We start from the raw sequence: 27645 nt of genomic DNA on the forward strand, positions 1-27645 counted from the left end.
AACCCACTCTAAAGAGGCTGACAGCAGAGTTTCCTTAGCTTGATATCTATTGATCTACCACAGTGACTGGTAACTAGCTTACATTCAGTAAATATTCACTGAGTGACCATCACTAAAACCGGTTTGAGGCTTATGGGTATATAATCAATTCACAATGACACAGACTAATCTAATTCCCCATAGCCAATTTTCATATGTCATTCTGGCTGTGCTAATTATTCACTTTAACTTAGGAGAAAGGAAGTACCAGGTGCTCTGTCCATGTTATATCCCTTGAAAGGTGGTTGTGGTTTCCATATAGGTTACCCAGATATTACTACAACCCAATTATATAGAAATAATTTAGCATTCCAGAGAGAGTGCCTTAATTAGCAAAAGAGAAATCTCATCTAAAATTGCATTCTTTATATCCATTATATCCATTCGGCCATAAAAGCTGAAACAACATTAAAAAAAATCACACTGTGAAATGTGATTTTTGATCTTTAAATTTTATCAGTATAAATCTCTGTATCTCTAGGGATTTAATAACCTAACTTATTTAATCTATATGTCTTTAGAGTGCTTCCCCTACTAAAGTATTTCATATGAGTGAACAACAGTATTCCAATTAACATAGTTTCCAAAACAGCATGGTTCCTTAACAAGATATATACATTTGTTGTAAAAATTTTACTCTATGCTTCTAAAACACATCTTTAAGCCAAAGAACAAAAATTGCTGCAATCAAAATTTACTTAAAGGTAATAACGAAAGAAATAAGAGTAAGATTCCAATGTCACTTTCTATGTCTCTTAAAAAGAGTCTCCTTTATTCAAAGTCAGCCATACATTAGACTCTACTGAAATGAACACCTGGCCCAAGGGATTTCCCCGTGTGGAGGAAAACGAGTCCTACTTTTCAGCACCTGAATTCTGGTCATATAACTTGTCTCTTCCACAGTCTTCAATAGCTCCTCACGGTATATAAAGTCCAAGTGCTTAAACATGTGTTTAAGGTCCTCCACATTCTGACCAAAATCTATATACCAAGCCCTTCATGCATCATACATTCCAGTGAAAAGGGAACACTCTCGTCCAAATATATCCCGTGGTTTCCTTTGCTCATGTTCCCCTTCTTCTTTCCCTGGAATGCCCTTTACCTTTATTGCTGCATATTGAGATACAAGATCACTGGTTTGAATTAATCTACTCCTCTTTTGTGAACCGTTTGTTCTTCTGTTATTTACCATATTTTGCTGTCCTTATGTATGTATTTCAAAATCCTCTGCGAAATTGTCTGTGTCTTAAAGGTAGAGAAACTCCACCTTGTTTTGCTACTTATTTTCTGTGGCACAAGAAATTTGATCAATTGAATTAAAATTGACAGTTAATTTAGAACTGGACATCTTATTATACACTCTAAAATAATTGTTCTCAATAGGTATCTAATATTTAATTGAATTGCTGTTCATACTTTAAAATTCCCCTACAGTTGGATATTTATGCTGTATTTTTTCCCATTACAATGTGTTGGAATACAACTCTCGGTATATGTTACTTTTCTTTTTCATCTGTCCTTGGAAAGAGTCCTAGGTTTAGAATTTCATGGCTAAAGAATCTGGAAGAAAGTGTGGCTCTTAACATATATTATCAAAAAAAAAAAAATTTTTTTTTAAAGGACTGAGCCATTCATTGCCACAGGAAACCTAGGAATGTGCCAAATCCTCAAATTAGCTTTAGAAATGGATATTATCACTTTTAGTTTTTAAAGATTTATTAGGTTTAAGAGTATACGGTCTGTTAATTTGCACAATTTTATCCAATAATTTTTTATTCGAGGTTACTTATTTTTTTCTTCTCTTTGTTCATTTACTTACTGAAAACTTCATGTTTAATTATTAAACTTAATAAGTACACAAAGATGTAGATACACATATAAAAATGTGGATACTGGGGCGCCTGGGTGGCTCAGTCGGTTAAACGGCTGCCTTCGGCTCAGGTCATGATCCCAGGGTCCTGGGATCGAGTCCCGCATCGGGCTCTCTGTTCAGCGGAGAGCCTGCTTCTTCCTCTCCCTCTGCCTGCCTCTCTGCCTACTTGTGCTCTCTATCTCTCTGTCAAATATATAAGTAAAATCTTTAAAATAAAAAAAATGTGGAAACTAATACATATAAAGATATAGTTACTAATATTTCCCCCAACCTGTTATCGTCTTTTACAATTCAATGTATTATTTTTTGTTGTCAAAAAGCTTCAAATTTAAATGTTGTTACATCTGTCATTCTTTAAAGTTGTCATCTTCTTTCCCTTTAAAGTACATATGTAACCATTTTAGAGTTTCTGCTATATATCAAGCAAGATATGTTACCTTACTTATTACAAAAATCTTAAGATATAGGTATCATCGCCACTTTGTTTATGATGAAACTGTGGCTCAAGGAAATTAAAAGAGGCTATGTTACCATGTCTGAGTCCAGATTAATATCCAGGTTTGTCTGGGTCCAAAGCCTTTATTCTACAAGGGGTTACTTCCCTTTGAAAACAGAAAAGTCATGCTTCCAAAAATCAGTTAAACACTCAGCTCTATTTTGTATTAATTTTATTTCGTTTTATTTAAAATATTAATACACTTTTCACATTCTTTCTACGTGGTTACAACAATTCTATAAGAGTATAATTACTATATTAACCTCCAAAAAGAAAGGAGGTTGATATAGCTAAGGAAAGGATAAATTCTGAGAAAACATTTTACATATTTTTAAAATAAAAAATAAAAGAAAGGGGGCTATTGGGCACCTGCTACTGTCTTTAGCTAAAAGATATCATCTATACCAGGAAGAGAAAATTCTAATTTTATTTGGCTATACTGACTGTAAAACTGCTACAGCAGAAATAAATGAAGCTGGGGCGCCTGGGTGGCTCAGTTGGTTAAGCGACTGCCTTCGGCTCAGGTCATGATCCTGCAGTCCCGGGATCGAGTCCCGCATCGGGCTCCCTGCTCAGCAGGGAGTCTGCTTCTCCCTCTGACCCTCCCCCATCTCGTGCTCTCTCTCTCTGTCTCATTCTCTCTCTCAAATAAATAAATAAAATCTTAAAAAAAAAATAAATAAATGAAGCTACTAATATTCAGTATCAGATAACTTATATCAAAGTCAAATTCCTTTAATTTAGACAAAGGCTAAAGCTGACCTATGAAAAAAAACAAGGAAATAGTTGGTAGATCTAGATAATAATAAAAATATCAAAAAATAATTCTTTAAGGTACCCTGAGGAAACATATTATATTGGATTTTTCATAGAGTTCTGTTTTGATAGATATTTCCAATAACTATATTCATGAGGCTTATTGCATGATAGACCATTTCTACCTATAAGAAAAAATTCTGATATCACTAATAAGAAAATCAAACCACGTATCAGTACCCATAAATTAGAGAAATACTGTATAGGAGTGAGTGGGAATACCCATTCCAGTACTAGAATATTTAAAACCTGTTAAAAACTTGTCCCTAAAGGAAAGAATTGATTTCACTAAGATTCCAAGTGAATCAGAACCTGAAGATTCTAATTGAAATATTCATTCAACTTGAATTTAAATCATAATTGAAACTAATGGCTTAATAATGAAAATATATCTGCATCCCTAATGACATACTTCTTTTTTATATTATTTTATTTTATTTTATTTTTTTTAAATTTTATTATGTTAGTCACCATAAAATACATCATTAGTTTTTGATGTAGTAATCCATGATCCATTGTTTTCGTATAACACCCGGTGCTCCATGCAGTACATGCCCTCCTTAATACCCATCACTGGGCTAACCAATCCCCCCACCCCCCTCCTCTCTAAAACCCTGTTTGTTTCTCAGAGTCCATAGTCTCTCATGGTTCATCTCTCCCTCCAATTCTGCCCCACCCCCATTTTTCCCCTCCTTCTCCTAATGTCCTCCATGCTATTCCTTATGTTCCACGAATAAGTGAAACCATATGATAATTGGCTTTGTCTGCTTAACTTATTTCACTTAGCATATTCTCCTCCAGTCCCATCCATGTTGATGTAAAAGTTGGGTATTCATCCTTTCTGATGGCTGAGTAATATTCCATTGTATATATGGACCACATCTTCTTTATCCATTCATCTGTTGAAGGGCATCTCGGCTCTTTCCATAGTTTGGCTATTGTGGATATTGCTGCTATGAACATTGGGGTGCATATGGCCCTTCTTTTCACTACATCTGTGTCTTTGGGGTAAATACCCAGGAGTGCAATTGCTGGGTCATAGGGTAGCTCTATTTTTAAATTTTTGAGGAACCTCCACACTGTTTTCCAAAGTGGATGTACCAACTTGCATTCCCACCAACAGTGTAAGAGGGTTCGCCTGTCTCCACAACCTCTCCAACATCTGTTGTTTCTTGCCTTGTCAATTTTTGCCATTCTAATTGGTGTAAGGTGGTATCTCAATGTGGTTTTGATTTGTATTTCCCTGATGGCTAATGATGATGAACATTGTTTCATGTGTCTGTTAGCCATTTGTATGTCTTCTTTTTTTTTTTTTTTTAAAGATTTTATTTCTTTACTTGACAGAGAGAGAGACAGCGAGAGAGGGAACACAAGCAGGGGGAGTGGGAGAGGGAGAAGCAGGCTTCCCGCTGAGCGCAGAGCCCGATGTGGGGCTCGATCCCAGGACCCTGGGATCATGACCTGAGCCAAAGGCAGACGCACAACGACTGAGCCACCCAGGTGCCCCATTTGTATGTCTTCTTTAGAGAAGTGTCTTTTCATATCTTCTGCCCACTTTCTGACTTGATTATTTGTTTTTTGGGTGTTGAGTTTGAGAAGTTCTTTATACATCTTGGATACCAGCCCTTTATCTGTAGTGTCATTTGCAAATATCTTCTCCCATTCTGTGGGTTGCCTCTTTCTTGACTGTTTCCTTTGCTGTGCAGAAGCTTTTTATCTTGATGAAGTCCCAAAAGTTCATTTTTGCTTTTGTTTCACTAGCTTTGGAGATGTATCTTGAAAGAAGTTGCTGTGGGCGATGTCAAAGAGGTTACTGCCTATGTTCTCCTCTAGGATTTTGGTGGATTCCTGTCTCACATTGAGGTCTTTCACCCACTTTGAGTTTATCTTTGTGAATGGTGTTAGGGAATGGTCGAGTTTCATTCTTCTGCATGTGGCTGTCCAATTTTCCCAGCACCATTTATTAAAGAGACTGTCTTTTTTCCATTGCATGTTTTTTCCTGCTTTGTCAAAGATTATTTGACCATAGAGTTGAGGGTCCATATCTGGGTTCTCTATTCTGTTCCATTGGTCTGTATGTCTGTTTTTCTGCCAGTACCATGCTGTCTTGGTGATCACAGCTTTGTAATAGAGCTTGAAATCAGGCAACGTGATGCCCCCAGCTTTGTTTTTCTTTTTCAACATCTCCTTGGTGATTCGGGGCTTTTCTGATTCCATACAAATTTTAGGATTGTTTGTTCCAGCACTTTGAAAAATGTCATTGGAATTTTGATTGGGATGGCATTGAAGGTATAGATTGCTCTGGGTAGCATAGACATTTTAACAATGTTTATTCTTCCAATCCATGAGCATGGAATATTTTTCCATCTTTTTGTGTCTTCTTCAATTTCTTTCATGAGTGTTCTGTAGTTCCTAGAGCACAGTTCCTTTACCTCTTTGGTTAGGTTTATTCCGAGGTATCTTATGGTTTTTGGTGCTATTGTAAATGGAATCGTTTCTTTCATTTCTCTTTCTACAGTTGCGTTGTTAGTGTATAAGAAAGCAACTGATTTCTGTGCATTGATTTTGTATCCTGCCACATTACTGAATTGCTGGATGAGTTCTAGTAATTTGGGGGTGGAGTCTTTTGGGTTTTCCACATAAAGTATCATGTCATCTGCGAAGAGAGAGTTTGACTTTGCCAATTTGAATATGTTTTATTTCTTTTTGTTGTCTGATTGCTGTTGCTAGGACTTCTAGTACTATGTTGAACAATAGTGGCGAGAGTGGGCATCCTTGATGTGTTCCTGATCTTAAGGGAAAGGCTCTCAGCTCTTCCCCATTGAGGATGATATTTGCTGTGGGTTTTTCATAGATCGATTTTATGAACTTGAGCAATGTTCCCTCTATCCCTATACTCTGGAGAGTTTTAATCAGGAAAGGATGTTGTATTTTGTCAAATGCTTTTTCTGCATCAATTGAGAGGACCATATGGTTCTTCTCCCTCCTCTTATTAATGTGTTCTATCACATTGATTTGTGAATGTTGAACCACCCTTGCATCCCGGGGATAAATCCCACTTGGTCGTGGTGGATGATCCTTTTAATGTATTGTTGGATCCTATTAGCTAGGATTTTGTTGAGGATTTTGGAATCCGTATTCATCAGGGATATCGGTCTGAAATTCTCCTTTTTGATGGGGTCTTTGCCTGGTTTGGGGTTAAGGTAATGCTGGCCTCATAGAATGAGTTTGGAGGTTTTCCTTCTGTTTCTACTTTTTGAAACAGCTTCAGTAGAATAGGTGTTATTTCTTCTTTGAATGTTTGGTAGAATCCCCCAGGGAATCCACCAGGCCCTGGACTCTTGTTTTTTGGGAGGTTTTTGATCACTGCTTCAATCTCGTTACTGGTTATTGGCCTATTCAGGTTGCCCATTTCTTCCTGTTTCAGTCTTGGCAGCTTATAGGTTTCTAGGAAGGCCTCCATTTCATCCACATTGCTCCGTTTATTGGCATATAGTTGTCGATAACAATTTCTAATAATTGTTTCTATCTCCTTGGTGTTAGTCGGGATCTCTCCCCTTTCACGCATAATTTTATTAATTTGGGTCCTTTCTCTCTTCTTTTGGATAAGTCTGGCCAGTGGTTTATCGATCTTATTAATTCTTTCAAAGAACTAACTTCTAGTTTCGCTACTGCGTTTCTGGTTTCTAATTCATTGATCTCTGCTTTAATTTTAATTATTTCTCTTCTAATGCATGGCTTAGGCATCGTTTGTTGCTTTTTCTCTAGTTCTTTAAAGTGTAGAGTTAGTTGGTGAATTCGGGATTTTTCTGTTTTTTTGAGTGAGGCTTGGATGGCTATGTATTTCCCCCTTAGGACTGCCTTTGCGGTATCCCATAGGTTTTGGACCGATCTGTTTTCGTTCTCATTGATTTCCATGAATTGTTTAAGTTCTTCTTTGATTTCTTGGTTGACCCAAACATTCTTGAGCAGAGTGGTCTTTAGCTTCCAAGTGTTTGAATTTCTGCCAATTTTTTTCTTGTGATTGAGTTCCAGTTTTAAAGCACTGTGGTCTGAGAATATGCAGGGAATAATCTCAGTCTTTTGGTATCGGTTGAGACCTGATTTGTGACCCAGAATGTGGTCTATTCTGGAGAAAGTTCCATGTGTGCTCAAGAAGAATGAGTATTCTGTTGTTTTAGGGTGAATGTTCTGTATGTATCTATGAGGTCCATCTGATCCAGTGTATTATTCAAAGCTTTTGTTTCCTTGTTGATTTTCTGCTTAGATGATCTGTCCATTGCTGAGAGTGAAATATTGAGGTCTCCTACAATTAACGTATTGTTATCAATATGACTCTTTATTTTGGTTAACAGTTGGCTTATGTAGATGGCTGCTCCCATGTTGGGGGCATAGATATTTACAACTGTTAGATTTTCTTGTTGGATAGACCCTTTAAGAATGATATAGTGTCTTTCTGTGTCTCTCATTACAGACAGGGTTGCTGGCCTCTTGTTTTCCCAGCCTGTCTTCTGGGGGAGGGGACTGCCGCACTGTTACTCAGGCAACCCTGTTGGGGCGGAGTTGCCCTGCCCCCCTGTGGCGGGAGATGGGCTCAGCAGAAATCAGTTTTTGGGGCATTTGTTCTCTGACAGCTTTCCCTGGCTGCTTTCTGTGTCTCTTCCGCGAGTCAGAGCAGAAGAGACCGTTTCCAACCCTCTGTCTCAGAGCAGAGAGTCCTCAGTCTGTTCTTCAGTGAGCTCTCCAGGCCACACTGTCTCCGTTTCTGTCGGTGCTGCTATAAACTGCAGCGTCCTGGGTTGTGCGCCCCTCTGCAGCACTCCCAGTCCTGCCTCCAGGGCGGGGCACGTCTCTGCCCTTTGTGTTTCTAAAACCGCCAGCTGCTCCCAGTTCACACGCATGACCCCACCGCTCCGGGTTTCTGCCCCTGGGGGCTGCCCTGAAGTCCTTTCCCCAGCGCTACCCATCTGCGAGTCTGTGCCCCGTCCCCAGCGCGCCGAGGCTGTCGCTCAGTGGCGGTGTATGATCCCCATGGCCAAGCTCCCTCCCGCTGCCGTTTATCCTCTGATATCTGCCCTCGAAATCAAGGCTCTCCGCTTCGTACCTCAAAACCAACCGCCTGTGATACTCTGTTTGTAGAGATCCAGATCTTCTTACGTCTCAGGCTGGTTTCGTGGGTGCTCATATCTCTGGTAGATATCCAGCTCAATTCCAGGGACCAGTTGAAATAGGGTCCCCTACTCCTCTGCCATCTTTCCTAGTCCCCGACATACTTCTATAAATATAAGCTGCTACTACCAATCCTTTAAGGTATGCTCTATCGTACAGAAAACAGTGGTTTCTTAAGAAAATATCTTTGTGTGGGAGAGCAAAAAAATATGCAGTGTAAATTAGGGAAAGTTATTGATATTGTTCACCATTTTAAAATTTAGTTATTAATATATATTTTCTAAAAGTAGATTTCTATAATATGGTATGTTTTATCATTGTTCATTTTCCAAAATAATTTCATATATTATTCTATTTGTTTCTCATAGTTAACCACAAGGTGTTATTTACCCTATTATTATTCCATTTAATAGAACAGAAAGTAAGTTTCAGAAATATTTAGGTATTTAAGGTGACAGGGCTTCTATAGGTGAAGTCATAACCAGAGCTTTTTGTTAATGTGCCCTCTTGCTTTGGGCCTCCTTTGGAATTCCTGAGATACTCCCTTCCCCAGAGAGAACTGCAAATTCCATCTCTATAGCTGAAGCGTCTCCTGGGGTACTTCATTTTCCTTTCCCTATTTTCATATTTCAGTAGACAATCTGGAAATATTGTTGGTTTTTCATATGGGGATAAATTTTATATTAAAAAATGGAAAAATGGGAATGATATGAGGAGTCCTAAAATATACTTACTGGGAAGAAAAGTATTTTCTTTTTGGCTGTGGCTAAGGCACAGAAATAGCCTTCTCTCTCTCTCTCCCTGTCTCTCTCTCTCTCTCTCACACACACACACACACACATACAGAGAGAGAGAGAAAGAAAAGGAGAATTTCCTCAATGGAGTTTTACTTATTATTTACACAAATAAAGTTAAGAGTGTTAATAAAACTGTGAAGAAACGCTTTTAAGAACCATAACTGGTGAGTCAGGCATTGAGATGGTTACATTACATACTTAGGGGCAAAGTGCTAGAGTGGCACGGTCGGGATTTAGCTGTATTTCCATTAACAGGAGCCATGAGGCTAAATTTCTATGTACTACCATAGCAAATTTACCTTCTAATTTTATTTTAATGTTTTGAGTACTTAATTTCCCATTTTTCAAAAACACGGGAAGGAGTATCTCCTACCATCATGATAATAGCTCCTGAGAACTGCTAGAATGTTAATACCATTCAAGTTCAAAAAGAACTTAAAGAAATAAGCATACAGCTACCACTAGAAGAACAATCTAAAATTCTGGAGCTTCCGTAAAGCATTCAGAAAGATTACTTTATCTTTTGGTACAAAATCATACCCAGCATGGAGGGGACAAGTTTTTTGAATCTCTCTTTAGCAGAAATGAGGGATACAGTTAGGCTGAAGAAATGTTCTTCCATTTTATTAGAAACAAAAAACAAACAGAAAGACTCAAAGCCCTAAAAGCTTTAGAAAGTCCAGATCAGATTTGGTTTTGAACATTTAGAATAGAGTGTGGTAAAAAGGGCAGGCTTTGGAGCCAGACTGATTCAAATCACAGCTCTACTACTTGTTACACAGCCTTCTCTGAGAAAATTATTCTCTCAGTTTCAGTTTCCTTATCTATAAAATGGGGATAAGAATCTCTAAGGGACAGAATAGTGGTGCAGATCAAATGAGAAAATTAAAGTGAGGCCATCTCATAATGTTTGTCTCAGAGGAACAAAGGCGAAAGAAAGTAATTTCGGGGTACCTACTATCAGCCAAATATTATATGAAAGTCTGGGAATATAATAGTGAACAGGACAATGTTACTTGAAAACATGTACTTATTAATAAATGTTTGTGAATGTCATTTTTCTTTAAAAAAAATCCAATAACAGTAGGCAGCCTGGATAAAAATCAAATATAATAAAAATATTTTTAAAAAGGTGTAATAAAAATGACTTGGAAAACAAACTGAGGGTTCTAGGTGGGAGGGGGTGGGGGGATGGATTAGCCTGGTGATGGGTATTAAAGAGGGCACGTTCTGCATGGAGCACTGGGTGTTATACGCAAACAATGAATCATGGAACACTTCATCAAAAACTAATGATGTAATGTATGGTGAGTAACATAACAATAAAAAAATGACTTGGGATTTTCAGGTCTACTTAACTGTATTAAAACTTTCCATTTCTCCAGATCTCTCTCTCTCCCTCTTCTCTTTTTTTACCATAGTGATCTGTGACTCTGGCGATAATGCCTTAAATAAACATTATTTGAAAATGCCTCTATATTAATTATTTCTATATGCTTTATTTCATGCTGTATTTGAATTACTTACACATATACCATATTAAGGGGTAATAACAGTACAAATCTCTATCAAAGGTTCTGTGAGGACTGAATGAGTTATGTATAAAGCAATGAAAACAGTGCCAGGCACCAGTAAACCCCTGATAAATGTTAAACACTATTATTATAGAAATTAAATAATAAACCTGCATCATCTGGAATGAGCAATAGCTTTCAGAATTGAGAGGTATGAAGTAACCAGAAATCCACAAGGTGGCTCTCAAGGCTTGGCTTTGAAACACAATAGAAAATAGAAATAAGAAAATAAAAAAATTAAAAAAACAAAATTAAAAAAAAAAAAAAAAAAGAAACACAATAGAGTTGCTTCGTATTTCCAAAGAAATGAAGAAGACTTATGAATGCCAACCTGACTTTTAAAAGACACTCATAAATTCATAATTAATAAATAACTGGAAGACTACAAAGCTGTTTAATAAGTGTTATGTAATAGAAATTATATAAAGTGGAGAAAAATGAAGAAAATGAACAAATTTTATAGTTCTAAATTGAAAGAATCTGATGTTCAAAACAACTGACATCACATTTATCATATTCAGAATCTAAAATGTCAATATAAAATGGTGAAATTCATAGTGGAATCGTAACAATTAAATACATCTTACCAAGATGAGAAATGTGAAAGCACAGAGCACAATGTCTGGCAGCTAGCAGCTGTTCAGTAAACATCAGTTAAATCTTAGGCATATAAAATACTTTGAAGTTACTATCATTTTATGCCCACTGACTTTTTCATTTGAAAATTTATTTTCATTGCTTTAAATCAGGGCAAACATTTTCTGTAAAGAGCTATATAGTATTTTAGGCTTATTAGTGGGCCACATAGTCCTTGTAGTAACTGTTCATTCTTCCCTCATGGTGCAAAAGAAAAAAAAGCAGCCATTGACAAAGGAGTCTGGCTATTTTCTAATAAAACCTTAATTTCAGAAACAGGTGGCCACCTTTGGCCTTCAGGCTCTAGTCTATCTATTCTTGATCTAAATCATTATCTCACATAATTAAATAAAACCTTTTGTAAATCTTAGGATACAATCAATACTCAGATTACTTGGGGAAGTACTTCTCAAACTGTAATGTGTAGTAAATCACCTAGGGATTGAGGCGAAATGCAGATTATGGTTTGGTAAATCTGGTATGGGGCCTGCGGTTCTGCATTTCCAAAGGGGACCCAGGCTTTTAAGGTCCTGAGCATATGCTGAGTAGCAAGGTTATCAAACTCCCAGGTCTCAAACTTTCACTTTCTTTTTTTTTAAAGGTCTTATTTTTAAGTAATCACTAAACCCAAAGTTACAACCCCAAGATCAAGAGTCACATGCTCCACTGACAGAGCCAGCCAGGCACCCCTAAACTTTCACATTCTTGAAAAGAACTTTTATTTATGCAGCTTTCATCTGTCCACATTAACCTTAGAAATTAAAACTGAGAAATTAAAAAATATTAACCTATTAGTTTTTTTAAGAGACTAATAACCCTAATTAGATGTTAACATATTTTATGGAACTTAACTGTATTTTTTTTTTTTTTTGGAACTTAACTGTATTTTATGTTTTAACTATATTTTAAAGAGTAGGACTAAATACAATTCTAACTGTATGGATAGACATGATAATTGAATACCTCAGGCACTGGAATCCTTTGGAAGATCATTAAATTAAAAAAAATAAAGATTATAACATGATAAATATGTAAAAATAATTCCTTGTAAATTGGAGACCATATATCTGTCATATATAAAATATCTGTATTATCTGGCACATTGTATGCTTTGGTTCTTATATCTTGCCATTATTTGTTCCCCTACCTGTTTTTCTGCATGTCCATATTCAGGTCCTTGTGTAGGTAAAAAGCAGGAAATCTGACCACTATTTTTTGCTCTTTCTATTAGAGACATAGCTGTTCTTACAGTGGCATTTCGAGCATGTACAAACACCATCACCTGAAAAAAAAGAAAAACAGTTTATTTAATACTAAAAGTCATTAAAAGATAGCTTAATACTAGTCTGAAAAAATCACCATTATGTATACAACTATTAATTTTCCAAAATACAACCCCCAGTTTATGAATTCCCCAACATTTCCTTATTTTAGAACAAAGTGTATATAGGATAAAGACAAGTTAGATAAAATCCAATAACAAGGCTTTATATACTGTTAACCTATAAATTGGTGGAAGTCAGAAATGAAATTAATGGATTATATAAAATGTTGAGTTAAATTTGTGCTTTTCTCTTTTGAAGACATGATTCACGAGTGTAATCATATATTTCGGGGTCAGAGTATAAAAATATACGAGAGCCTTATTTCTCCACCATCAATGAAATTTCCACTATCATAAAGATGTTTAAAGAAATTGAAAACAATAAAAACACTCTTCTTTGGACAAAATCACATCTGAGAACAACCATTTAAAATAGAGTTTCGGGGACTGGAGGAGATGAAAATGCTTCTAGAGAGGCATTTGGAATTTTCTGGGTTTTTTTTTTTTTTTTTTTGTTTTTTAACCTTCCTGTGTAATTACAAAGTGTGGAAATCTGAATTAGGGGAAGTCACATATCTGGATGCTTTGTCAAGGAGAAGTGGAAAAAAGTATTTTCAGGGACAGTCACCAGGCAGAATGTCAATGCAACTGAAGAGAATAAAATCAGAGAGTGAGGAGCACTCTGCATCTGCTGCCTATCAGTGCTGCCTTCTCCTCTGTGTCTTTTCTTCTTTGGCTTCCACATCCCCTCCACATTCAGCTCAACCCCAGCCTTCCCAAAGAGCCATTACTATAATAAAGTAATTTTACTCTTTTATATGGACAACTGATTTTTTTCAATTTTATATGATGTGAATAAAGCATCTCTACGTAATTTGGCATTTTAATCAAAATCTAAAACATACAATCTAAGGACAATCAGCAGTGTGGGTGCTTTGGGTGACTTAAAGACAAGTTCTAGCCCCAGCTTCCAACCAAACTGAGACCTCTAAAACTCTCTGGAGATACCATCGTATTCCCCTTGGGCCTCAGCAATATGGAGGTCCTAATTCTTGCCTTTCTCTCAATTTCTCTCCATATTTATCTGTTAATTATGTTTTCCCACAAGCTAAAACACTGGTGTTATTTCCATGGTACACATTTAGAAAAATAAGCAACTGATGGTTTTAGTCAGGGAATTGATAGGCTCATGCTAGCTGACCTAAGTAAAAGAGAAGGTCATTTTGAAAATGAACAAAAGTGAAAGGGGGAGGGAGGCCTGGAATCTGACCAGAAAGGAGATGGAGTGACACAGATCTAAAGCACACACTGTATAATTTACTCACAGTAATCTTATGCCTATAAACTTGTCAAAGAGACTGTTCCACGTATGGGATGTCAATTATAATTTAGAGGACAGTGAAATAATAGAGAATAAACATTCAAGAAACTGGAATGCTTAAATTACTAATATTCTTTTAGAAAATGTTCAAAGTCAAGGAGAGTAGATAATCTGGAGAAGACCAAAATTCCTCAATGAAAAACTCCCAAAGCATTTAGACAATAAAACAAGCACTGCAAGTCATCTAGAGAGACTTAACATTAGTTAATCACAGCCATCAATGATATAAAGCATAAGCTTTCAACCTTGGTTAGAGCTCTAACTGATTTGCTGATACTAATGTCTTTTGAAAAGAAATATGATCATAAGAATATCTCTAAAGAGTATATGAATAAAATTTATTTCAGTAAGTTCATGTATACTTGGAAAATTCTTCTGTTTCCTTATTTTCAACTAAAAAAACCCCAAATCTAACTTTGATAGGCTCTCTAGCTTTCTGGGAAAACATCTTTATCTCATGGGATATCAAGAGATTACCACTTAAACTTACTGTAATATTTTCATCATTATTGACATAAACTGTTTAATACAAAGTTAGAAAAATTTTATTAACTATAATGCCCTGCTGAAGCTTCACCAGTTCAGAATCTCTCAGATTCTACCATCCTGTCTCTTGTAAAAAGTGAGGATATTTCAATAGTGAGTTTCTTCTTAAAAAATTAAGGCAGACTAGGGGCACCTGGGTGGCTCAGTTGGTTAAGCGTACGCCTTCGGCTCAGGTCATGATCCCAGGGTCCTGGGATTGAGCCCTGCATCGGGCTCCCTGCTCAGCAGGGAGCCTGCTTCTCCCTTTCCCCCGTGCTCCCACTCTCTCTATCTATCTGTCTCTCTCTCTCTCCAATAAATAAATCAAATCTTTAAAAAAAAATTAAAAAATTAAGGTAGACTTTTTTTCTCTTATGTAAAATTAAATTTTACTACACACAAAGCCTCACTAAACCCTAACATTAAATTTTAAGGAAATCTCAATTAAAATGAAATTATTTATTTTTTTAATTAATGTATCCACTCATTCAAATGTTTCCGAGAATTCTGAGAATCACTATCAAGCCCTGAGAATTCTGCAAAAGAGAGAGGCAAAATCTCTGCTCTCAGGGAGATGACAATCTAGTATGATGTATTAAATAAGCACAAAATATTTTTACTTGCTAAGTATTTACTAGCCATGGATAAGTAAAATACTGTTGAAAGAGGAAATATGAAAACGGACAAGACATGGTCCCTTCTGTAAAAGACATGTACAATTTAAGGAAGGAGAAAAAACTGTACACGTGGAGCATGGATAATACAGGAATGCTAACCATGGAGCTGGTGGGTCACCTTCATTCATCCATCGCACTACATTTACACAGTACCTACTGAGTACCAAACCATGCACTAAGCACCAGGGAAAAATGATAAATAGATTTATCTGCTTGGGTCTGCTCCTGTTGGCAAGGAAGAATCACTAGTAATCAGCCCTATCTGGCTACAGAGGCAGGTGCAGGCTGGATGGAGGAGCATACAGTAGTATTTAGAGGGCACGTGTTGTGATGAGCACTGGGTGTTTTTTGCAACTAATGAATCACTGAACACTACATCAAAAGCTAATGATGTGCTGTATGGTGGCTAACTTAACATAATAAAAAAATAATAAAATATAATATTTATCCTTGGTAATTTTAGTGTATTAGCGTGAAGAAGTACATTCTCTTTCAAAGTTTCTCACACTGAGATCCAGGGACCTCTTTGTGGGAATCAGTGCTGGTGCTCATTAAAATAGACTTCTGGGTCCTCCCCTAAAACAACTGAGTAAGAATATTTAGGGGTGGGACCTAAATTTTGAATTATTAACAACTTTTGAGATGACTAATGCACTACTGTGTGAAATTAGTTAATAATTACCACCAAATTAGTTTTCTTCTCCTAAGTAAGGTTAAAAGGAAACATAAATAAAACCACCACTATAAAGATGATTTTAAAAACTCCCTTATAACCTATCTTTATTTACCTATATATATAAAATATCAGGGAATATGAAGGTATTTCATATAACCAGCACAGCCCCAAGATCATTTCCCAGATGGGTTTTTATAATGCAACCAGATTTCTATTCTCCATAATTCAAATGCCACATTATGTAAATCCTGTTGATACGAAGAACATAAGGGAAAATAAAATATGACCCTAAATCTTCATCAATTATTTCAGTCTGACTTGTCAACTTATCATTTTGCAAATTATTTTCTACTGCAGCCAAGAGAAATATTAGTTACAACTTAAAGTAGCAATTTCTTTTTATTAAATGATCCATCACTTCTTGTTCAGTAAAATAAACTCTTTTCCTTATTAAGAATTTTCTGTTTAGAGGCTCCAACAGAAGCCATTACAAGGTTTTGGGTCTCTATAACATACTTGATTTTATGGTTTGTTAATTTGGTTAATTAATTTAAATAGACATATAAAAATTATAACAGGACAGCACTGTTTCATTTGGCAGAAATAACTCCAAATTAATCTTAGAAACACTACTGATAACTGAATAGCAGTTAAATGGGCATGTGTCATTAAAATAAGATTATAACAATAGATTCAAGTCAACATTAGTAAATTTTAATTGTTTTATGAAACTGTTCATATTTTTACTTGAGGTTTGTTAGATTAATACATTTAAAAATATTGTATATACTTGTTCTTAGTTTAAAAAGCCATTTAGTTTAAGAATATATAATTAAATCAGTCCTGAGATAGGAGAGAAAGTATGTGAATTTGCGTTTTGGTCCTGTTATTTAATGTGCCAAAGACAGTGTTCTTTACATGAGATGCAGATTAAAAGTAATGAAAGAGTGAAAGCTGAGATAATCATTCGGAAAAACTAGAATGTTTAAGTAACCCATATTGTTTCAATGTATTCAGAGGGAAGGATATATTATTTGAAAAATACCAAAAATTCTACTTTGAAACATTATTAAAGAGCAGTGACTTAGAACAAACTATTTAATCTCTCCGATTCTTATTTTCCCCACTCCACAGATAGTTACTAGAGTCAAAGGATTACTATAAAGTTTGAAGTACATAATGTAAGTGAAAACACTGCATTTAGTAAAGTCATAGCTCTCAAACTTTAGAACGCTTCAAAATCATCTAAAAACACAATTGCTGCCCCTTTCCTCCACCATCCTTTCAGATTAAGTAGGTGTGAGGCAAGCCAAGACTCTGCATTTCTTTTTCTTATTTTTTTAAGATTTATTTATTTATTTGAGGGGGAGGAGGGGCAGACAGAGAGAGAAGCTGGCTCCCCATTGAGCAGGGAACCCAGATGCGGATGGATGTGGGGCTGGATCCCAGAACCCTGAGATCATGACAGGAGCTGAAGGCAGAGGCTCAACTGACTGAGCCACCCAGGAGCCCAAGACTTTGCATTTCTAACAAGTTCCAAGGAGATGCTAATGCTCTTTGTACAGCAACTTTGAAAACCTCTGTCAGAACTGGTTAAGTATCAGCACCACTGTAAGAGTAATGAACAATAAAGTGAATTTGGATTAAAAGACCAAATGGTGAGATCAGTAAATGACTGCTATAAATTGACACCTATATATTTATTCCTCACTGATGCAAGTGCATAAGTATCTAACACCACACAAAATAATTTAAAAAGCCACTTATCCTTTAACAGCTTTTGTAAAGGTGTTGTGCATGATGGATGAGAAGTAAAAAGAAGAATAAATGAATACTTAAACCTGAGATTATTTGAAAACAGGGGAGAGGTGGGCAAGGATTAACTGAAATGTTGAATCAAAGACTCTTCCCTAGAAATTTCCACTAAGAAGGAAGGCTGAAAAGGAAGTATTTGAAAAACATAGACAACAGAGCAGATAGATGTTCCATAGAAAATGCTGCTGAGGAATGACATTCTTTAATATATGGTACTCGCTCTCACACTGGTTAAAGAATGAGGCCTGAGGGTGAGGAGTTTTATGTCCTAGTGGTTTATGCTTTCACTCTAACTGCCCTGTTAGGTATCTTGCTCTCAATTCTTTCGAACTTTCTTAACCCAGGTTCCTCAAGAGAATTAAGCCCTAATGACGTAAACAAAGAGTGATTCTAAAACTGCATGGTCCCCAGACCAGCAGCATCAGCATTCCCTGGGAACTTGTCAGAACTACAAACACCACCCACCACAACAGCAATCTTCAGTTTATTTCCTGAGATTAAGAATTCCTCATATCAATGAGATCATATGATACATGTCTTTCTCTGATTGACTTATTTCGCTCAGGATAATACCCTCCAATTTCATCCACGTCACTGCAAATGGCAAGATTTCATTCCTTTTGATGGCTGCATAATATTCCATTGTATATATATACCACCTCTTCTTTATCCATTCATCTGTCGATGGACATCTTGGCTCTTTCCACAGTTTGGCTATTGTGGACATTGCTGCTATAAACATCGGGGTGGAACTATCCCTTTGGATCCCTACGTTTGTATCTTTTTTTAAAAGATTTTATTTATTTATTTGAGAGAGAATGAGAGAGAGAGAGAGCATGAGGGGGGGAGTGTCAGAGGGAGAAGCAGACTCCTCGCCGAGCAAGGAACCTGATGCGGGACTCGATCCTGGGACTCCAGGACCATGACCTGAGCCGAAGGCAGTCGCCCAACCAAGTGAGCCACCCAGGTGCCCCCTACCTTTGTATCTTTGGGGTAAATATCCAGTAGTGCAGGGATGGGGTGGCTGGGTGATAGACACTGGGGAGGGTATATGCTATGGTGAACGCTGTGAATTGTGTAAGACTGTTGAATCACAGACCTGTACCTCTGAAACAAATAATACATTATATGTTAAAAAAAAAAAAAAGAAGAAGAAGAAGATAGCAGGAAGGGAAAAATGAGGGGGGTGGGCAATCAGAGGGGGAGACGAATATGGACTCTGAGAAACAAACTGAGGGTTCTAGAGGGGAGGGGGGTGGGGGGATGGGTTAGCCTGGTGATGGGTATTAAAGAGGGCACGTTCTGCATAGAGCACTGGGTGTTATCACAAACAATGAATCATGGAACACTACATCAAGAAAAAAAAGAACTACAAACACCAGATCTGAGTCAGTGCCTCTGAAGATGGGGCTCAGCAATCTGGTTCAACAAGCTTTCCAGGTGATTCTGATATATGTTATGTTAACATCTGAGAGCCCTGCATCAAGCCAACCATTGTAAGTTGAAAAACAAACCCAAAACCTTCCCTCTGCTCCATTTGGAACATCCTGGTATCTTTGGGAGGATGGAGAACACAGACAAATCATTTTCTCTGTTTTATACAGTTTGAACAGGGAGTGCCACTACAGATGTATTTTAGATATCTTGCACACCACAAGAGCGCATAAGCACAGAATAGTTTTTATTGCTGTGGTCATATTACCACATCTGTGTTATCAGGTAAATGCAACTTTAAAAGGTTTGATTCTGCATGCTGTGCATCCAGGAGATATTTGTGCTGGGATACTACAAGTAATTACAGAGTTCTCATTTTAGACCTGTCAATGCTGGCCAGCTGAAGACACTCAAATAATCTGAAGATCTTTTCACATCAGTACACAATTTCTTCATTTATTTTTTACATTTGCATAGTATTCCATTACTTAGAAATACCATAATTTATTTAACCAGTCCTTGTTTGATGGACATTTATGTTGTTTCCAATCTTTCATTATTTAAAGCAATGATGTAATAAATAACTGTTCACAGGTTTATTTCACATGTTTGTGAATATATTTGTTGGATAATTTCATAGAAGTGAAATTGTTGGGGCAAATATATATGACTATTCATTTAACTATTTCCTTATTGTGAACACTGTTTTGTTACTGGAGATTATCTTCTTATCAATTTGTAGGTGTTCTTTGTATATGGAAGATAATATGCTTTGTCTTTTTCTATATTGCAAATATTTTGTTCTAGTCTACACTTTATCTTTCAACTTTGTTTATGGTGCCTTGTTTAGTATGGAAACAGTTAATTTTTCTTTAAATCTATCAGCATTTTTCTCTGTGGCTTCTGAGAAATTTACAGAAAAGCAAGTAAAATTAATCATAAACATTTGAAAAGGTGTTGAACTTCACAAGCACAGTGTGGCCCTGGCAATCCAAAAGTAGGCACAAAAAGCACTGGATTTTGCTCTCACAAATGGATATCTGGAAAGATACCCATAATACAGTGCTAAGTGAAAAAAAAAATCAAGTTGAAGAACAATTTCCATAGTATTATTCTGAGTATGTATTTAAAGGATGTGTGTGTTTAAAATTAGAGATATGGATGGACACCCACCAAATTAAATACCTCACAAAATGAAAATGGGAGTGGGGGAAGATAAAAAGATGTTTCCTTTGTGTATCTTGTATTGTTTGTCTTATCCACTGAAACAAGCCCTAATAGTTTTACAATGAAATATATAAATTATATTGAACAGAAAAAATGATCAGTGATGACAATGAGGTTATAAGAGTTTGTTTATAATGTACTACTATACTAGTATATTTCATGATTATTTTATTGCTAAGGAATTTATGGTGTCAAAGTAAAAACTTCAAGGAAACTTATTTAACAATGTACTTATAAGGGCGACGGTGGTACTTTTGATCTAAGTGACAAATTTATCTTGATTCAGAGTACCTGGAAATGCTTTAAGAAGAAAAGAGAGATGTTCTCATAGAAGAAAATAAATAGCATTTCAAGGGAAAGTATACAGAGGTCAAAGGTACAGAGAAGAGAGCAAATCCATAGGGTGGTAATATACATTTTTGACAGAAATGGACATGTGGACAGAGGAGCAGTAATATCTGGAAAAGCAAGTAACAATCTCATTATAACATATGTGTTAAGATAGAAAAATTCATTTAAGACTCAGAAAAAAATGATACCACTAAAAGATACTTGAGAAATTATTTTTATGTTAGAAGTAGATTTTAAACTGAATAGAGAGAAGGCTATCACTGCGAAAAAAAATTACTCAAGGAAGTATAAAAGAAAACAGCAGACAAAACATAGGAAAAACCAGAGATGATTTTATCATTGTAAACTGACAGGACAATCAACAGGAAAAAACTTTAAGGGGTGGGGCTAACTTAAAAAAGGGGGTGCTCTATGGGCGCCTGGGTGGCTCAGATGGTTAAGTGTCTGCCTTTGGCTCAGGTCATGATCCCAGAGTCCTGGGATCGAGTCCCGCATCGGGCTCCCCGCTTAGCGGGGAGCCTGCTTCTCCCTCTGCCTCTCTGTCTGTCTCTTATGAATAAATAAATAAAACCTTTAAAAAAAAAAGGGGGGGGTGCTCTGTTTTTTTATGAGGAGTCAAGATGAGCAAGAGAGTACTTAGGTATCTCTGAGAGTTAATATGATTGTTGGAGACAGATCTGACAAAAGGGAGCTCTGATTTAAACATTTTAAAATATAGCTCTGCAGCCACTGAACTGCTTGAAAAGTTAATATAAGTTCATAAAAATTGATTAAGAAAAAGAGAAGAAGCCCTTTTACCTACACGGGGGAGATGGATGTTACTAATACGGTCAAATTAAAATAATAAAAATTTCCCTGATGCTTCCAGATAGAAGTGATATTTTATTCTTTGAACATCTAATGAATTCATGTGCTCCTTCCCTTAAGCATTAATCCCTTAGGCATTAATCACTGACTACCTTTTTTTATTTTTAGCTACCTTTTATTTTAGCTATGCTTGACATATCTCCTCTGCAAGTCTGCCATCATCCAACAATTACATGACAGGCACTGGGGACATAACAGTGGGAAAGCCCAGCACCAGTCCCTGTGCTTTTGGAGCTTCTATTTAGTAGTTACTGTGCTGAAAGACTGGAGTCTGAGAAGATGGGGAACAGAGAAGCTGCTATTCATTACATCAACAACTATGGGAGAAAACAGCAACAACAACAACAACAAAAAGGAAAAAGAAATGAAAAGCATAACTGAAAAATTAGCAAGTTACTTGAAAAGTTAGCAAATTACTTGATTTAAAGATCATGACGTTTCAAGTTTCTTCATTACTGGTCTTTGGGTGCCATCTCTCTAAATTCTTCTTCCTATTGTTCAAAACCTCCATGCATTTGTATGTTTCCAGGCCTTTGCTCATGTTTTATTTTATTTAGGTCTCCTGCCAAATCCTCCTGTGGAAATTCTACAAACCTTTAAACCTGGTTCTAATGACTCATCTCCAATCTCTCTAGGGAAATTAATCATTCCCACAGTACTTTGTTCATACTTGTGCCTTGTGTCATCTCAGCATATACATAGGTTTTCACCCTGATGGTAATAACTACCAGGACTAACAATAAAAGACATGATTTACTAGGTGCTTATTATGTGCTTGGCCCAGTACTAGGTGCCACGCATTGTTCTCTATTTCACTATTAACACAATTAGGTAGGTAACACTATTAGTGTTTTACAGATGAGAAAACTGAAGCTCAGAGTTTTAGTAACTTGCTACTCATTCAAGAGCAGAATAGGGAATTAGCCTCATTTGAAAGCCTACTTTCTTTGCATCACGTTATATTCCCTCCCTGGGTGTTCCGTAAAGGCAAGGTTACATCTTACTCATTTTGAGGTCTCCTTGTCATCCCCTGTCCCACTCTCCAAACTATCATTCAATCAGTAGGTACTCAATAAATGATAGCTGAAATTAGTTTTCACAGAAACCATTAATTTTTTAAATATTTATGAGCAGAAATTTGAATTTAAAAGTTTATAAATTATAATAGTATGTGGGCTGAGTTAATACTTTCACTGATACATTTATGACAATATGGGGTATCAAGTTAACTTCCAATTATCCAACTAGATAATTAACTTTCCTGGATTGTTTTTAAAAATATATTAGCAACCATCTCACTGATATTTAATAAACTAAAATTGCTACTGATTAGTCTTCTCATACTATGGTAAAGCTGCATGTGTATGTATTTTAATGCCATTGCAGAGTTCCAAATTTGTGATTTAAAAAAGAAACAACTTATAAAATGAGCTATTCTGAGAGCATCTTAAAAAAAAATTCTGGACTTTGAAGTCAAAGATAGTTCCTAAATCAAAGCTACCTATATTTACAATGAATCAAATTAGTCAAATTCATTAACCAAAACAATGTCCTACTGATGGACATGAATAAAGAAAGTATTCTTATGTTTTATAATGGTAGAAAATCTGACACTACTCTATCTGGATTACATCCACAAAACTATTATTACTAAAAGTAATAGTTCAGCTCTGAAAATAGGGCTAAAGTAATAAAATTTAAAATCGTCTATTTTATTAATCATGGGTGTTGCAAGTAGCATTTATTATCAGATATTCCTGGCAACCAACGAAATTACTAACGCATATTTTTTAGTTTAAAATGATGTGGTTAAATGTTTATCAGATATGCCATGAAAATACAAATTACCGCAAATAGGGTTAATTTACCTTGTCCTACCTATATCAGAAAACTGTATAATTCACTGACTAGTCTTCATGCATTAAATTATGCAAATAAACCAAGAAAAGTAATCTGGAGTAGAGAGAACTGGTTCCGCAGCTCCAAGCTGTGTAATTAGATCTACACTTGGCAATTCACAGCCACCTCTGGACTCTCATGCTGAGAACCTGCAGTTCTTCTCAAGAAACCTAAGCTTTTAAGTGATAAACAGATTCAGGTTATCATTACTGAATTATATTTAGGGCATTACCCTGAAAGCGAAATATATTCTTTGCAAATTTCTTTAAAGGAGTAAGTTTTAATATTTATCGGTTTCCATGTTTGAGTTGTAGGGAGCTTTAACTGCTATATTTGGTTAAAAGAAATCTACGATACTTTACATTTTCTAAACCCTAAAAGACACTTGTTATCAAAATGTATACTAATAATAATAAAAACAAACTTGGAGGACTTAGTGTACACTATACACCATGACAGCAAAAATACATATCATTTTTCTAGCTAAGTCCACTGTAAAGAATATAATCTTACAGTCAATTCACCATACATCAGGACATTGTACAATATACTTAGAAGCATAAGACAGTTCTATTCAGCATAGTTTCTAAAATATTAAAGACTACAAACTTACAGAGAAAAAAGTGTTTCTAAACTTCAAAATGATAAGTATTTTGAATGTATTTTCCCTTTACTATAAACTTTTTCTTTAATTAAAACGAATGTTTTCTTAAGACATTAAACATATGTATATCTTTTAGAGGTAATACAATTTATGTTATCCAAAAGATGCTTGAATAAATTTTCTATAAATTCTTCAGATCTTGTTCATATGTGCACCATATACAACATTTATGCATTCAATAATCTGGAATCTGAATTCATTTTTTTTTTCAAGTAGGCTTCACACCCATTGTGGAGCCCAGTGAAGGGCCTGAACTCATGACCATGAGATCAAGACATGAGCTGAGACCAAGAGTCGGACGTTTAACCGACTGAGTACCCAGGAACCCCTGAATTCATTTTTAAAACATTCATTAGATTTATAAACTTAAGTAACTTAACAATAGTATATAGGCTATTGATGAAAGTGAATTTTATACATTAAAATTGTTTTAAGCATAGAAAGTATTAGAATTTTCTTCTAGTTTTTTTTATAAAATACAAAAGTAAATAAACATATCAAGAATATTAATTTTACTTGCTCATAATTACTTAAACAAATTTAAGATATACACAAACTTAGTTTTTTTGTTTAAGAAAAAATTCTGATCAATCTAGACAAAACACTTATCTGATGCCAAACTAACCTATATAACCTATTTTAGTCTTATTTTGAATGCCAACAGAGTTTTAGACCCATGTTTGAATCATAATTCAGCATCTGTATAGTAGAAAAGCTTGGGCCAGTTTACCTGTGCTTCGTTTTTTCACCTGTAATTTGGAGATAATAGTACCTGCCTTACAAGGCTGATGTAGATACAACAAACAATAATTAGAAAATACCAGAAAAGAGCCTAGCATATAAAACGTGGTTCATTCAGTAGGAAAAAAAGTTTAGTTGTTTTACAAAGGTCTTCCTTACATTCATTCCAAATCTGATCCCTACATATCCCACTCACTGGGACCAAGGTCAGTATTGTTCTCTAAGGCAACAGGAAACAAATGCATTTGTTTTCACACATAAGAATTCTTCAAAGATTTGAAAAATTCTATCCTATCTCCAGTTGACTGCATTTTCCTCAGCTAAACATCACCAGTTCTCATGCTGTTTTCCATAAATGATAGTTATTATGGCTTGCCACAGTTGCATTTTTATTCTTTATTCTTTCTTAATATAAAAAGAATGTACTTAAAAGTATTTGTTGAAGGAATGATTTGTTTAAATGTGTATAGGCTTTCTGACTGAAGTGTTCTCAGCTTGATTATATAGTTTAATATGACTTTACGTTTTATTTTCAAAGATGTATCAGTTTGAACCGTAATTACTGAGAAACCAGAAAGAATGTAAAAGGCATCTATTGGCACCCATTTCTTTAAAAATGTGAAAAAAGATTTTTTAATAATTGAAAGATCATATACTTTCTGAAAAGAATCTTTTAAAAAATTTCATCACTAAAAATTATTGGGTTGCTGTAGATTTTTCACACATACTATTGATGATTTCCTCAGGCCAGATTTTTCAAGGGGAATTTACAAGCACATTCTCTGCATGTCTTCTCTTTGCAGGGCAGTAACAGGTTAAATTAAAATGTCAGTTTTGCGGGGCGGTAAAAACAGTGAAAGGGAAGTAAAAAGGCCAAGGTTCTAGTTTCAATCGCAAAGCTTATTAGATGTCTGGGTTTGGGCATATTATTAGGCTTAGTTTTGTCATCTGTAATAAAATGGACTAATGAACTTCATGATGCTTTCATAAATTCAATGATAAAGTGTTGATGATCTATTAAATGTTGTCTTTAAAATACTTTCCTTCTGAAATAAGATTATTTGGGAGCTGATCAGAAGATGATAAAAATACAGTTTAGTAAGTACAACCTATAATTAAGGGAAAAAACTAAGAGTATTATTCATTTTAATTTTCAAGTAAATAATACCTTTCCACAGGATTTTTGGCAATGATTCAAATTGTAATGACAGAATATTTACATCATGGTATGAATTTATTTAAAGATGATTATGGAGTATATTCTTCTTTGTATCATATATGATGTTAACAAGTTTGTGACACACCTGTCTTTATGCAAAAAAAAGCATTTAAATTTTAAAGTTTATTTTGTTACGGATTTTTATGTAAAAAACATTTACACAAATCGACAAACTGAGGGGTGTTAAATTTTGGTCAGCAGAGTAAAGACAGCATGAATTGTGCAACTCTCTGTGTGCAGAGTTCACAATTAGTAAGGATGACCCACAGCACTGGAGAGGAGGTGCTCTGGAAAGGTGTACCCTCTACTTTCTGGCTCAATCCTAATTTCTAGAGCTGGTGCAGCATTTCAGTTACGGGCCTGTCTTACATATGCAAATATATGACTTTCTACCTGATCTGAGCAATGAAGGAGTCACAGTTGCCTGATGAATAAAAGATATTACATTAGAAAACTTAGAGGCTACTGCATTCAGCCAGTGTATCCAATTAGAATTTAAGCTGGCTTGATCAAGGCCATAAGGGAAAACCACTGGTTTGCTAGGTCTAACGGATACAGGACAAAGTAGAAGACCAAATCCCATCTCTACAAGAAAAGCTGAATTAATATTCCGTACGTGAAACATTAGTCTACCTGGTATCACAAGAACAGAAACTAATCCTCATGCAAATTATGAAAAACTAATGCTATAGGACAGTGGTTCAAAAACTTATTTGGCTATGGAATTCTTTCTTCCAACAAACTCTACTGTAGCAGCTCAATATATATATATATAAAGATGAAAGCTACTGAAGTGGACCTGAGAGATCCAAATCTCATTTCTTCCTCCCAGACAGCACACCTTTCCCACTCCCAAAGTCATCACTGCAAGTTCGGAGCACCTGGAGGCATCTGAAAGTAACAGCATTATGAGGAACTCTCCTGTTCAACGCTCTATTTCCTTTTTGTTGAAAGTTTGAAAATTCTAAAATCCCATCATCTCTTTCATTCTTCTGGACAATATTTTAGGAAAGCAGTGAAAATATTCATTTTAAAAACAAAACACTTTCACCGGTTTCTAAATACCATTCTCCAGTAAAAGAGAACGAGGTTTGCAGAAATTATTAATTCCAATTCTGGGACTGGGACATGTTAAAAGGGCAAAAAAGCAAGCTTGAAGGGGCTCCCAACTGCCAAATTTGGGCTAATAAGATCATCAAAGTATGTAATACAATAATGGATTATAACCCATTGAGCAAAATAAAAATTCAAGTCAATAGAAAAATAAATTAATAAATAGGAGAGAGGAGCAGCTCTACCTTACATGCAGTGGAATGGAAGGAACGGCAGGCTTAGAGACTCATTAATAGGTGCTAAAACGAGTGGGTGAAAGTTAATTATGAAATCTGTCCATTTACATTTTGTGCATAATCATTTGATTAACCTTTGTTTCCCTCATCAGATTA

The 27645-nt window shown here is 35.7% G+C and overlaps 1 protein-coding gene across 1 annotated transcript in view; it reads right to left on the reverse strand.

The window, feature by feature from the left end:
• Window positions 1–27645, reverse strand: part of ASCC3 (activating signal cointegrator 1 complex subunit 3) — a 354273-nt gene that overhangs the window by 164501 nt on the left and 162127 nt on the right. The window contains exon 14 of the mRNA XM_034991607.1: window positions 12548–12682. Coding sequence (XP_034847498.1) covers window positions 12548–12682 — 135 coding nt within the window. The remainder of the gene's footprint in view (window positions 1–12547; window positions 12683–27645) is intronic.

Source organism: Mirounga leonina, unplaced genomic scaffold, assembly GCF_011800145.1.
Source record: "Mirounga leonina isolate KUSES-001 unplaced genomic scaffold, KU_Mleo_1.0 Mir_53, whole genome shotgun sequence".
Taxonomy (NCBI): Eukaryota; Metazoa; Chordata; class Mammalia; order Carnivora; family Phocidae; genus Mirounga; species Mirounga leonina.